This window comes from Nicotiana sylvestris, chromosome 6 (assembly GCF_000393655.2).
Source record: "Nicotiana sylvestris chromosome 6, ASM39365v2, whole genome shotgun sequence".
Classification (NCBI taxonomy): Eukaryota; Viridiplantae; Streptophyta; class Magnoliopsida; order Solanales; family Solanaceae; genus Nicotiana; species Nicotiana sylvestris.
The window spans coordinates 202,771,967-202,785,432 of record NC_091062.1 but is presented as its reverse complement, the minus strand read 5'-3'; the positions used below and the strand labels follow the sequence as shown (position 1 = coordinate 202,785,432).

The 13,466-nt window shown below is 40.0% G+C and overlaps 1 protein-coding gene across 1 annotated transcript; it reads left to right on the top strand.

Moving 5' to 3' along the window:
* Positions 1-3,025: 3,025 nt before the first annotated feature.
* On the top strand, positions 3,026-3,614 carry LOC104240709 (elongation factor 1-alpha-like). The gene is made up of 2 exons (XM_070149865.1): positions 3,026-3,112; positions 3,216-3,614. Exons 1-2 carry the CDS (start codon positions 3,026-3,028, stop codon positions 3,612-3,614), a joined length of 486 nt encoding a protein of 161 aa, XP_070005966.1.
* Positions 3,615-13,466: the final 9,852 nt, after the last annotated feature.

Sequence of the window (13,466 nt, the reverse complement as noted above, 5' to 3'; positions counted from 1 at the left end):
TGACTTGGGTGCTTAGATCTTCATCTTCAGGCACAATCTGATACCTTCCCAATTACCTCAAGACCCTCTGCGGTGCAAATGGCTAAATACTCCTTACGCCCATTATCCTCAGGTATCCTTTGGTAGCAGTCATATAGATGGCTTCTGTCCTCGGGAACCATCCAATAGTCCACTCGACCTGACCTGCGTCAAGAACTTTCAAATGAGAAACCCATGCTTCAAATCCTTCTGGCGTGTTGTAATCTTTTATCCTCTTCTCATAACTAATGATGAAGTTGTTTGGGCTCGAACCGTAACTCATGAATCTGGGATGATGGCGAAGATGTTCGATCAACCATATTTGCAGAATGATACTGCAACCTTCAAAAAATTGAGCCCCTGCTTTGCACAAAGTCAATGCTCGATAGATATCTGCCAGCACCAACGGGGCAAGTGTATGATTTCCCTTGGTAGTAAGGATTTGTGAAATTCTAGCCATACAAATATCCACCGTCCCTTTCTCATTTGGAAAAACCATGATCCCCAAGAATGCCACAATAAATGCGAACCGACGATGAACTTGCCAAAGGCTGTAGTTTTTTTATTGCTTAGACCCTTTTCATGCGTTTCAAAACCAGCAGAATGCTCGAAACTGAAGTATAAGAAATGGAAAGCACAACACTCGTTGCTCACACGTTCCTTATTTGTCTGTTTACTAATATTCAAGATGTCAAAGAACTTGTGCACCGATGGAGCCCTTGGAAATATAAGTTGTTGCTTCCTCAAGTCCCGTCCGAATTCAATGTACCCGGCTATCTCCTCCAAAGTAGGAGTGATCTCAAAATCCGAGAAACGGAAGACATTGTGGACAGGATCCCAGAAAGTTACCAAAGCTTTGACCAGATCTTGCCGTGGTTTGATTTAAAAGATGTCTATAAGAGCACCCAAGTGCTTTTTCACCCATTTCTAACCATCTTCGTCGAGATCATTCCACCACATATGCAAGTGTAGTCAAGCCTATTCCCTGACCACTTCTGGCGGTTCCTGGATGGTATTCATTTGTTCCTGTGGAAGATTAAGGTTAGGGTTGACTCGAGTTGACCCTTTTGTAAACAGTATTTTGAAGAAGAAAAGAAAAAAAGAGAAAATAAAAGAAGAAAAGAACCATAATCTCTTCCCTTATATGCCAACTTTAGCCAAATGGTTGTATTTGCAAATGCGGCCCCTTTCCAATTTCATGCGAATTTTGAGGCCGGTGGGAATTATTTTATGACCCCTCACAAACTTGTCCATTCTTTTACGGAAATAGCCTTTCGACAACTGAAACAATACTCTGAGGCTATCTTGGCAAGAACGGTTTAAGACACGAAGCTAGATCGGCTTATTTTGACCAAAAGTCAAGAGTGCATTCACTCGACCACCGACCATCTTTTCTTGTTTTTCTTTTCTTTTTTTTTTCAAAAATAATGCCGAACCTTATGTAGGTTGCCTACGTATCCCACATCCGGTGAGAACCAGACCTGCGTAGTTCGGTTAGTTTTGACACAATTGAAAGAACACAGTGTTGACTCTTTTTAAAATAACTCTTTTTTTTTGAAAAATTTTGGGCAGAGTTTCAGGACGTTTTTCAAATACCGGGATGTTTAGAACCAGATTTCATTTCCTTTCCTATATCACTCTTAGTTTTCCCCTTTTTTCGCTTTATTTTCCCTAACCGGTCAGCATGCAAGCCAAAACAAATAAATGTTCACATAGCACATAGAATGCATCAGGATGGTCTGTTATTTCGGGCACACCTGTCCTAGACAGACCCAACCCCTGTGTTGAGTCCCCTAAGTCAAAAGCACATGATGCAAACAAACATTCCTATTATGGATCCGACATGAAACTGTGTTTTTCTAGGTTTAACTCCTGAGGTTTTGGTCTAGACTTGGGGTACCCGAGCAGACATTCAACTGGGGCCGAAGAGGGGGCGACGTACCGGGAGCACTGAAGTCTACCCAGCCTTGTCGCTTGCATAGCCTCGTTCTATTTGGCATAACTTCTACAAAAAAAGTGGGCCACTCGAACGTGTGCGCCATTTTCAGAAGACTCAGATGGGTGGCGTAAGAAGACAGTTATATACAATTCGAACAATAATAAAGCAGTAAACAAATAACATTTGGAACAAAAGATTCACAGAATACAGTAATATTAACAATAAATGAAGCCAAGTAAAAATCATTAAAAAGCTTGAATTCTTGAACCCTGAACCAGAGATTCTGGGTTCGGTCCCCAGCAGAGTCGCCAGAGCTGTCACACCTCCTTTTTACCTACACACCTATAAGCACGTGATTTTTGCCCTATGTGAGAATTACTCCCAAAAATTCAAAATAAAATAATTTTCCTTTGTGTCGAATTTTGAAAATTTTCGTGGTATTTTTGGATAATTATTTGTATTTGCCCATGCATGTTTATTTGTTAAATTAATAAAAAATACAAAAATATATCGCATTTGCATTTAGGATTTAATTCTACAATTAAGAGCAATTAAGTTTGTTTTACAAGACCAAAAAATCATAAAAATAATGTACGTTGCATTTTTAGCATTTAATGTCCCAATTGTGTGATTTTATCGTAATTGCTACTTAAATGTGTGTTAATTGTTATTAAGAGTTAATTAGCACTTTTATAAATCAATTTAGTTCTATAGGATAATTTAGGATTTTTAGAGTTTAGTTTTTAGTTTAAGAAAAAATAAAAGAAGAAAAAAGAAGCAAGAAAAGAAGAAGAAAATCGGATTGGGCCTTTTCTTCAATTTTAAACCCCAGGCCCAAACCAAATAACCCCTTAACCAAACCCCTACCGGGTCAACCCGAACCGGTCCACCCCATAACCCAAACAAGCACTCCCCTTCTTTCATTTTCATTTTTTCATTTCCCAACCCTCAAACCCTAAAAAAAGAGCTGCCCGCCCCCTCTCCTCTCCTTCTCCAAATGACCCTTCCACCTCAAACTCCCATGGATGCTTCCTTCATCTTCGTCGGAACAACCAAGCGACGAACGCCATGGCCGCTTCTTCTTCTTCTTCGTTAGTGTCATCAACATCTCCAGCTCCCATGCCTATGGCTGCCCTCCTCCTCATCACTTTGCCTGTGATTTTCTTCTACTGCGCCGTGAGGGACCTATCGAAGCTTAATTTCCCTTTCTCAAAGTCTTTTAGTCATTGTGGTCATTGGCCACGTTGACTCTGGAAAGTCGACCACCACTGGTCACTTGATCTACAAGCTTGGTGGTATTAACAAGCGTGTTATTGAGAGGTGCGAGAAGGAAGCTGCTGAGATGAACAAGAGGTCATTCAAGTATGCCTGGGTGCTTGACAAGCTTAAGGCTGAACGTGAGCGTGGTATCACCATTGATATTGCCTTGTGGAAGTTTGAGACCACCAAATACTACTGCACCGTGATTGATGCTCCCGGACATAGGGACTTTATCAAGAACATGATCACTGGTACTTCCCAGGCTGATCGTGATGTTCTTATTATTGACTCCACCACTGGTGGCTTTGAAGCTGGTATTTCCAAGGATGGTCAGACCCGTGAGCACGCATTTCTTGCTTTCACTCTTGGTGTCAAGCGACCCATCGACAGAATGTGAGCGTGCTTCCACTCTGCTGCCTCACCCATCGTCCTAAACGACCCCTCCATCTCCCAGCCACAGCTGCTCACCCCAACTCCTTCCCTAGTCAGTCGCAACACCAACCAGTCCACCAGAAACCACTTGCACACACACACAAGACAATTTTAAGCTGAGGTTGGTTCGAGGTCGTGCTCAGTCATACGTCGAGGCAGTACGTCGAGGTTCCATTGGAGTCCGGGTCTGTTAGTCAAGCGTCGAAACAGTGTTGCGAACGAAATTGTGTTTCATCGGAAGTTCAACATTGTTTGACGTCGGATCGTTAACATAAAGGTCAGCCATAGTTCGTTCACGGATTTTTGCTGTATTTTCTTAGGTTTCGTTTAAATATGTGGTTTCATTTTTGAACATTTTCGCATGATATTCCTACTGCATATTCCTTGAAATTATGTGTGTGTGCGTTTTGGATGACTTGCCTACTGTTTTGAGGTCGATTGATGCTCAAGTTAGTGATTGAAGTCTACTCGTTTGTTCCGTTAAGTTTGTTCGGATATGAATCTGACGTTGTTGTTAATTCATCAACGTTGTCGATTAGGAGTTTGTTTGGCAAGTTTATTATGCAGAATTTGATTATTAGTTGGAAATTGATTAGATGAATTGGGTATAGCTGATGGGGTAGAATTGTAATTTCAGTATTTTCAGGGACATTTTCGGGATTTTTAAGTTTTAAAAAAATGATTAATTTGAGTGCTCGGTCCACTAAGCGCTAATATATTAAAATAATACATTATTTAACACATGGTGTGGGATAAGACATGTGGTAATGGGCAATAATGCATTGTTTAATATAGTGATAAATAAGGCATACAAGTGTGGAGAACAAAACATAATGGTATGAAAAGATGAAAAAGGGATTGATTAAAATATGTTGCCCATACCTGTTTTGGGTTATAAATAGAGTCACTTAGAAAAAAAAGAGGAGGATTCTGGAAATCTAGAGAGGGGTTGAACATTTTTCTGAAAATCTTAAGAGAGTTCTGGAGAGTTTAAAAAGAGAAAACAAAAACAAAGTAGTCTACGAGTTTAGCTTTGGGGTTTAATACACGCGTGGTTGGGTCTGTTTGAGGTGATGTTGTTTGTTGCGGTTTAGTCTTTTATAAGCTTTTGGAGTTTGCTCTATCGAGCTGGTTTGGTTTTCTTCAAATTTCCCTGGCCTCGAATCTGGTTTGAATTGCTGCTGTTGGGTTGCTGTTGTCTTGCCGTGTTATTACTGTTGCTGACTGCTCTTTCATCTTCTTGTATTGCCATTTCCAGGTATACAGCTGTAACCTTGGTCATTTGTAAGCCGAAAACATAAGCATGAATATACATGAAGATTTGAAGCTTTAAGTTGGATCTAGCTTTTCTACTGATTTGTATATTAGGATATCTCATTCATTAATATCATGCAAATGCCTGCGGAATTCGTAAACTGGACTGTTGAATCTATTTCTACAAAAATGTGAATAATGTTAGTAAACTAATATTCTCGAATGTTAGTGATTGATGTTAGCCTAATGTCGGTTTTTTAAGCATTGACGCATTTCTTCGACAAGTCGTAAAAAGAGTAAAAAAAATGGCTTTGCATTACACATAGTCAATTCCAATAGTTCAAGTCATCTAATAATGTTGGTTTAAATTAATCAAAGAGTGGTTGGTTTGTTTTGATATTAGCGGGTGTCAATCTCGTGTTCTATTCATAATCTCAACTTTAGTGTTATTAACTAATAGAATAAGGAATGAAATAATCTCCCTTTGTACAAACTCGATTACAATTTTCCATTTGCATTTGTCTTAGACTAATAACTAATAAGTCACATCCCCCTTTTTAAGCATGTAATTAATTTGGAGATTTTCTTTTAGAGACAAACTTAATAAAAAAATATAGTCACTTTAGGACTGTCCCTTTTAAAATAAAATGAGATGAGCCTCGCCTAGCAAAACGCACAGACTGCAGGGCCCTCACAAATATACGTATTAATTACTTAGAACTCGGGATCGGCCGCTTAGCGAACTTCGCGGTCTTTTCCCCAAAACAACCGCGCGTTAGTCTCTTTAGGCGCGTGCTTTAATAATGTTATTTTCCTAAACTCGGGTGCACATTTATGTGACCCAAATCCAAATCTCAACGGAGTCGAAATGTGTCGCTAATCACGGGTACATTGATTGTGACGTGGTTCGAGATGCATGTCCATGATGTTGCAAATTCCTTTAAAAAATAATGAATGAGACAAGCCTCGACAAACAAGAATACACAAATTGCGGGGCCATCAATGGATAGTTATTTCGAATGCTTATATTTCGAGACAGGACGCATAGCGAACTTTACGACTTTTCTCAAAATAACAACGCGTTAGTCTTTAGGCGCGTATTTAATAATGTTATTTTCCTAAACTCGAGTGCACATTTATGTGACCCAAATCCAAATCTCAACGAACTTGGAACGTATCAAAAATTGCGGGTACATTTATGTGGTGCAATTCGAGATGCATTCTCATGACGTTGCAATTCCTTGAATAAGTAATAACAAAGCGGTAGACAGTTCAAATTTGCACATAGGTTCATAATTGTATAAAATCAGATAATCAAGCCGAATATGACAGTTGAGCGACCGTGCTAGAACCACGAAACTCGGGAATGCCTAACACCTTCTCCCGGGTTAACAAAATTCCTTATCCGGATTTCTGGTGCGTAGACTGTTAAACAGAGTCATTATTTTCCTCGATTCGGGATTTAAAACCGGTGACTTGGGACACCATAAATATCCCGAGTGGTGATTCTAAAATAAATAAATAAATCCCGTTTCGATTGTCCTTTAATTGGAAAAAACTCCCTTTTGCGCCCCTTCTTGCGGGGCGCGGGCGAAAAAGGAGGTGTGACAGCTCTGGCGACTCTGCTGGGGACGAAACCTAGAACCTCTGGTTCAGGGTTCAGAATTCGAGCTTAGATAAATTGTTATATTTGGCTTTATCTGATTTTTACATGTTTGAGCCTAATGTGCCAAATGATGCTTTTATCGCTTTGATATTATCTGAACTGTATATAAACTGTGCCGAAACCCTTCTCTTCTTACCTCCGGGGAGGAGCTTGCTGGTCAAGACTCCCTATTCTGTTAGTGTCATACCTTGAAATAAGAAAGAGGCCGGACAAGTTACAAAGCCGGACGATCCCGCAGGTCCCCGGTACGTAGCCCCCTCCTCGACTCGAGTTGTCCGCTCGGGTACACAGTCTAGAACAAATACCCAGGTTATGAACCTAGAATAACTCAGCTTCATGCCGGATCCCTAGTAGGAGAGTTTGTTTGCATCATGTGCATGTGACTTTGGAGGCTCAACACAGGGGTTTGGTTTGTCTAGGACAAGAGTACCAAAATGACAAAAGACCATCCTGATGTATCTAACTTGCCTCTACTTGTGCATTTATTTGTTTCGGACTTGCATGCTGACCGGATTTTGAGGAAAGAGAAATAGCAGTGTAAGGGTTAAAGAGAGTTAATCGCCTGTTTGGAAAAAATCATCAATGTCCGAATAGCGTCGAAACTCTGTCGAATTTTTGAGAAACGAGAAGAAAAAAAAAGTTTTTGTTTATGAAAAATATGTTTATTTGCCAATAAAAAAGAGTCTTGTTTTCAAAAGAAGTTTGTTTTATCTGCCCGAACTACTCCGGTTTGATTCTCATAGGATGTGAGATACGTAGTCAGCCCTCATCGGGTCCAGCCTCCCCTTTTGCAAAAATAGCCCAAAAAAATGTGTCAAAAATTTTAATTTTTCATAGTTGGGTGATGTTGTTTTTGTCAGAAATAGCCGAATGTTCCCAAAAAGGACGCCGGAAGGCTGAATTTGCATAAACGGCCACCTTTGATCATGTTTTTAGGATTTTGGTCGGTTAGCTAATGCAGCCTTAAAATCTTCATCCCTGAGGTGCTGAAAGGCCGCGTTGGCAAAACCCGGTCTTTTATTTTAATTTGAAAAATAATAATAAAAAAGGGTCAGTGGTCAAGAATACCGTTTAGACTTTTGGTCAAAATAAGCCGAGCCAGCTTCGGCGGTGTCTTAAACCGTTCTTGCCGAGATAGCCTTAGAGTATCTTTCAGTTGTCAAAAGGCTATTTTCGTAAAAGAACGGACAAGTTTATGAAGTGTCAAAAAATAATCTTCCCGGCCTCAAAATTCATGTGAAATTGGGAAGGGGCCACGTTTGCAAAAACAGCCGTTTGGTAAAAGTCGGCATATAGGGGAATAAATCTGTCATTTTATTTTGCTCAGGTTTGTATTAGAGAATGTGGTCCATTTGAATTTCGAGTATGTTGTTCGTCTTTAAGTGATTCCAAAAATGTTTTATTGTTGTTTACATTTTATGTGGCAGAACTACGCCCGGTCTGATTCATGCGGGGACATGATACGTAGGCAATCCACATAAGATTCGACCACCATTAAAAAGGAAAAAAAAGAGAGAAAAAGAAAAAAAAAAGAAAAAAGAAAAAGGGAGCACAATTATAAGAAGCCGGAATGACGCACATAACTGAAGCAAATGCATGATAGAAAGGGTTAACTGCCTAGTTGCATTGCATCCTCAATGTGTGTTTTCTTATCTGTTAAAAACCCTAACGCTAACAAGTTGCTTCCATTTTGTTCCTTTTCAATCTTTAGAAAGGTGGTTGGTTGTGGTCCTGAAAGTAATGCTTCTCTGCAACACAAAGGCAAGAAACAATGGCAGAGAACAACAGAACTGAGTGGGTTGGTACCAATGCCCGAAAGCGATTGGTTGAACAGGACTACGGGTTGGTAAAAGAGGTAAAAATGTTTAGACAGCATGTAGCAGACATGTATCAGGCATGGATGACTGGTAAATCACCACCCTCGCCACCGCCTAGCTTCTTGAACTCTGTCCTTACCCAAGCACCTAACACAATAACAGATGATCCCCCATACTCTCCATATCAAACCACTTATAACAACTTTCCAAGCCACCCGAGTAGCTCCAGCACTCGTCGTCCAACTATATCCTCCCAACACTACTCCCCTCCCCAACGCTACTTCTCTCCACAGGACTCCCAAAAACATGCTTCACTTTCCCAGTACCCAGCTCCGCAAAATGCCTATCCACCCTCACAAGCCTACCGAAAGCCCTCTGGATCAGGTTTTCGGCCCAATCAAGCATTTAAGAATGAGAGGTTGCTGAAAAAAGAAAAGGCTTTCACCCCTCTTGGAGGATCATATGCCGGTTTGTTCCAAAAGTTGAAGCAATTGGACATGTTGAAGCCGATTCAGATAAAAATGCCAAACCCTCTGTCAAAGAAGCTTGATTTTTCTCGAAGGTGCGCATATTGCTCAGATGCCCCGGGGCATGACACAGAGAAGTGTTGGAAGCTAAAGAAAGCAATTCAGAAGCTTATTGATGCAGGAGACATTGTCATGCAAAATCCAGATGCAACAAACACTAGCCAAAGTCCGTCGCCTATGGGTAATGACTTGCTTTGTTCGATCCAGATGCAGTGTTCGAATATGACTTGCTTTGAAAAGGAATATGAGAAGACTTCTGAGATCCTCGGAGGTCCGCGCATTGCAGAATTCTCAGTGCTATCAAAGGTGGGTCTTGAGAACGAGCCCGCAAAGGAAACCCAAAAGCAATTTGTTAAGAACAATGAGATGGAAGATGGTGGAGGTCCCAGTAATGTTGATGTCGAATTCAGTGGCTAAGATACCGAGCTTGGCAATTGGAAAGACGCTCCTTTCTTGGTTGGACAGGAAGGAGTTTTGATGGTTCATTTTGTTATCATTTCTGTTGACCAGGTTATTTGCAGGGTTGTAATCCGGACATTGTTTTGTGTCAAACCCTCTTATCCTTCCATTTTGTCATAGTGGTTTATTTAGGGTTGTCTCTGATTGTTTTAGGTTTGTTCCAAGGTTGTACCCCAGTTGTTTTGCTTGTTTTGTTATACGAACCGTTTCACCGCTTGTCTAATGCAAATTCCGGTCTTTTGTTACCTCCAGTCATCTTCTTTGTTTAGTTCTTTTTATCCTTTTTGTCCTTGTTCAAATGTCAATTCTAGTGACATGACATGCACGCAAAGTTTGGGCCTAACCTTAAAAGTTAATTATAAAGCCATTAGTGGATGATCGGGACACTTAAGGGAAATAGGAGAACAACTTGAGATTCTTTGAAGCCCGAGCCACGTGAAACTGGGGCAAGCAAAACATAAAGAAAAACAATAAAAGCAAGTGAGAGTATTGCCCAACGGTGCTTTTAAAAATGACAAATGAAAAGGCGAACGTGTGGATATGGTTATCAAGTCCGGCACAATCAGAAGATGTGGCGAATATTTAATTGGGTTGTTTGTGCTTGGCATATTTTGAAGATTAGAATGACAAAGGAATTTTGTTCTGCTATCTAAACACTTTATCCTTCGTTAATCCTTTTGAGCCTTATTGGTATTCTTTTGTACCCCTCGTTCGGAATCAGTAGCAAAGATTAGAAAACACAAGCATGGAAGATAAACAAAAAGAAAAAGAAAAAGAGAAAGAAAAAAAGGAAGAGAAAACAACAGAAACAACAAAACAACAAAAGAGAAAGGAGAAATGAGAAAAAAGAAAGAAAATAAAAGGAAATATTAAGTAAATGAAAAAAAGAAAAAAAAGAAAAGGAATTGGGAACTACGTTTGACCTGATTCCTCAAAGAGGATACGTAGGCGCTTCACGGCTCGGTCATAGTGTGCATAGTGTGCATAGTGTGGGTGTAACATAGTGTAACAAAAAATCAAAAATCCCCAAGCAGAAACTGGGGCAAAAGTTGTGTCTGAGGTAAAGAAATCCGGTTCCGAAGGTTGTAAATTTTGAACACAAATTGATTCATTTTGAGCCGTTAGTACCCTTTCTTTCTAGCCCTATACAAAACCCCACATTACGGTCCAAATAAAGACCTTTTGACTAGTCTTCGAAAGATGCCAAGTCATGCAAATGGAAGTCGAGAATAACACTCTGATCCCCGACAGAAAAGTAATAAAATGGGAGAGTTTTATCGGTAAAAACCTTCACAGGCACCTTGAGGCGGCTATAAGTTGAGAGAAAAAACAAAATGAGAGAGGCTTGATATTGAGAATACTTCGGGCACTACAAGTCGAATAAAGATTGAGAATCATACAGGAAAGCACCAGACGAAGATTGTGAAAGGTGATTAACGACGGAGGATAGGCCACGTGTGCATGTCATGGACAATAGAGTTGATATCCACATCTGATAGGTTTTACTTTGTAATTTTCTTGTTAGTAGTCATCTCTTTCTTTTGCCTTTTACTCTGTTCCTTTTACCGTTGTCATTTCCTCTTCTTGAGTCTCTTTGGTTAGAACAAGCGAGAAATGATTTCAAAATTTGCCATCAGCTATCCAATTATGCAAGACGAGATCTGACTAGTACATCAAAGTGGTATAAGTCAGGAAAGAACAAGCGCAATGAGCTGGTAATAGTCAACGTGCTTTGAGGTTCGCGCAAAATACCCAAGATTGGTCCATATCAATTCAGGGACAGTGCAACAAAAAGAGGGTCAGAGGGATTGAACCGAGGGTATATTCGATGACGAGATTGACAAAAGGATGGACCGGTGTCAAAAAGGATATCCCCCGTGGAAATCGAGGGTTATAAGGCCAAGGCCAAAGGAAAATCAAGCAAGAACAACGCGGAAAGCAATGGACATAATTGGGAGATTCATAGGAGACTCAAAAGTTGGGGAAATGACAGTTCACGGGCAGTACCGCAAAAGAAGATATTGGGTATGCACCGGAAAAGGTATTTCAGTAACACAGACGATGGAAGGAGTGGTTAATCAATGAACGAACATGCAAGATCTTCAAGTGAAATCGGCTGTCATGAAAATACATGAGGTCAGATAAGGAGACTGGGAAAATGGTTAAAAGGTTTTCGTCAAGAAGGTCGGAAGGTATCAGCCAAGCTTCAAGATGGTCAGACAACACATAGATGGAGAATGGTTGATGGCATCCCCAGCAGGAGTATCACAACCAACCACCACGTTTTAAACTGACCAAATTTTCTTTGATTTGAAGCAGGGACAGGGAATGTTACTGATGACGGAAAAATGCGCTACAAGAAAGATTGTCAAACTGGGGCAAAATTTTTTCGTTCATTTCGAAAATTTTTGAGAAGTCTAACACAAGTTTGGTGGAAAGTGGTATCCCCAGCAGTTTCTTCGGGAGAAGGCAAAAAATTTTTTTAAGGAAAGTCATGTCAGGAGGAAGATAACACGAGTTTTAAGGGAGGTAGTCTTCTAAGGAAGAAGATAACAAAATAATAATAATAATAATAAAAAAACAAAAATAAAGAAAAAAAAATTTAAGAGAAAAAGAAAAAAAAGAGGAAGACCAGCTTTGCAAAAGAAAACGGTTTGCAGAGGAATGAAACATCAGTCTTAAGGGAAGTAGTCTTTGAAGGAGTAAGATAACATATTTTTGAAAAATGTTATCCCTAGCAGTTCGCATAGAAGACAGTACAAGTTTTTGAGGGAAGTAGTTTTGAAGAAAGATAATTCAAGACAGAAGGAAAATGGTTGACAGCATCCCCAGCAGGAGTAACGCAACCAACCACCATGTTTAAACTCACAAGTTTTCTTTGTTTGAAACAGGGATGGAAGCTATGATCATATCAAAGCTTGGAAGGTTGAAATTTTCAGGTGTAATGCCCCAATTCTGCTTACGCAAAAGGCTATTGAGAAGATCACACATCACCACTAGGAAAAGCACTTCCTAGTCTCGGTCTTTCGGGTTATATTTTTGATTTAGGAGATGCACTTCCTAAATTGAGATTTTACCACTAGGATACGCACTTCCTATTTGGTTCATTTAAGTTCATTCATAGGAGACGCACTTCCTCCTAAGTTTATTTTACCCATAGGAGACGCACTTCCTCCTAAGTTTATTTTACCCATAGGAGACGCACTTCCTCCTAAGTTTGTTTTTACCCATAGGAGACGCACTTCCTCCTAAGTTTATTTTTACCCATAGGAGACGCACTTCCTCCTAAGTTTATTTTTACCCATAGGAGACGCACTTCCTCCTAAGTTTATTTTTACCCATAGGAGACGCACTTCCTTCTAAGTTTATTTTTACCCATAGGAGACGCACTTCCTCCTAAGTTTATTTTACCCATAGGAGACGCACTTCCTCCTAAGTTTATTTTACCCATAGAAGACGCACTTCCTCCTAAGTTTATTTTTACCAATAGGAGACGCACTTCCTCCTAAGTTTATTTTACCCATAGGAGACGCACTTCCTCCTAAGTTTATTTTACCCATAGGAGACGCATTTCCTCTTAAGTTTATTTTTACCCATAGGAGACGCACTTCCTCCTAAGTTTATTTTACCCATAGGAGACGCACTTCCTAAGTTTTTTTTCACCATAGGAGACGCATTTCCTAAATCAATAGTTCAGTCATAGGAGACGCACTTCCAGATTGAGTCATTGAAGTTTCACCCATAGGAAACAGACTTCCTAGTTTTGACCATTTAAATTCATCTTTAGGAGACGCACCTCTTAAGTTTGGTTCATTCAGGTTATAGGATAGCAGACGCGTCTGCTAGTCAGAGTTTTTGGTTTTACTCATAGGAGACGCACATCCTAGCCTAGTCGTTAGTTTACTCTCACCATTGCATATAATATAAGTGGTTTACAATATTGCTAACGATTCACAAATCTTCCTAGTGGAAACTGGGGCAGAAAATTTCCTTTGTTTTGTCTATTTTGTAGCGGTCAGGAGCCCCCCCTAAAGAACAAAATGACATTTTATTTTCAAAGTTGTTGTTGAGGTCAGGAGCCCCCCCTAAAGAAC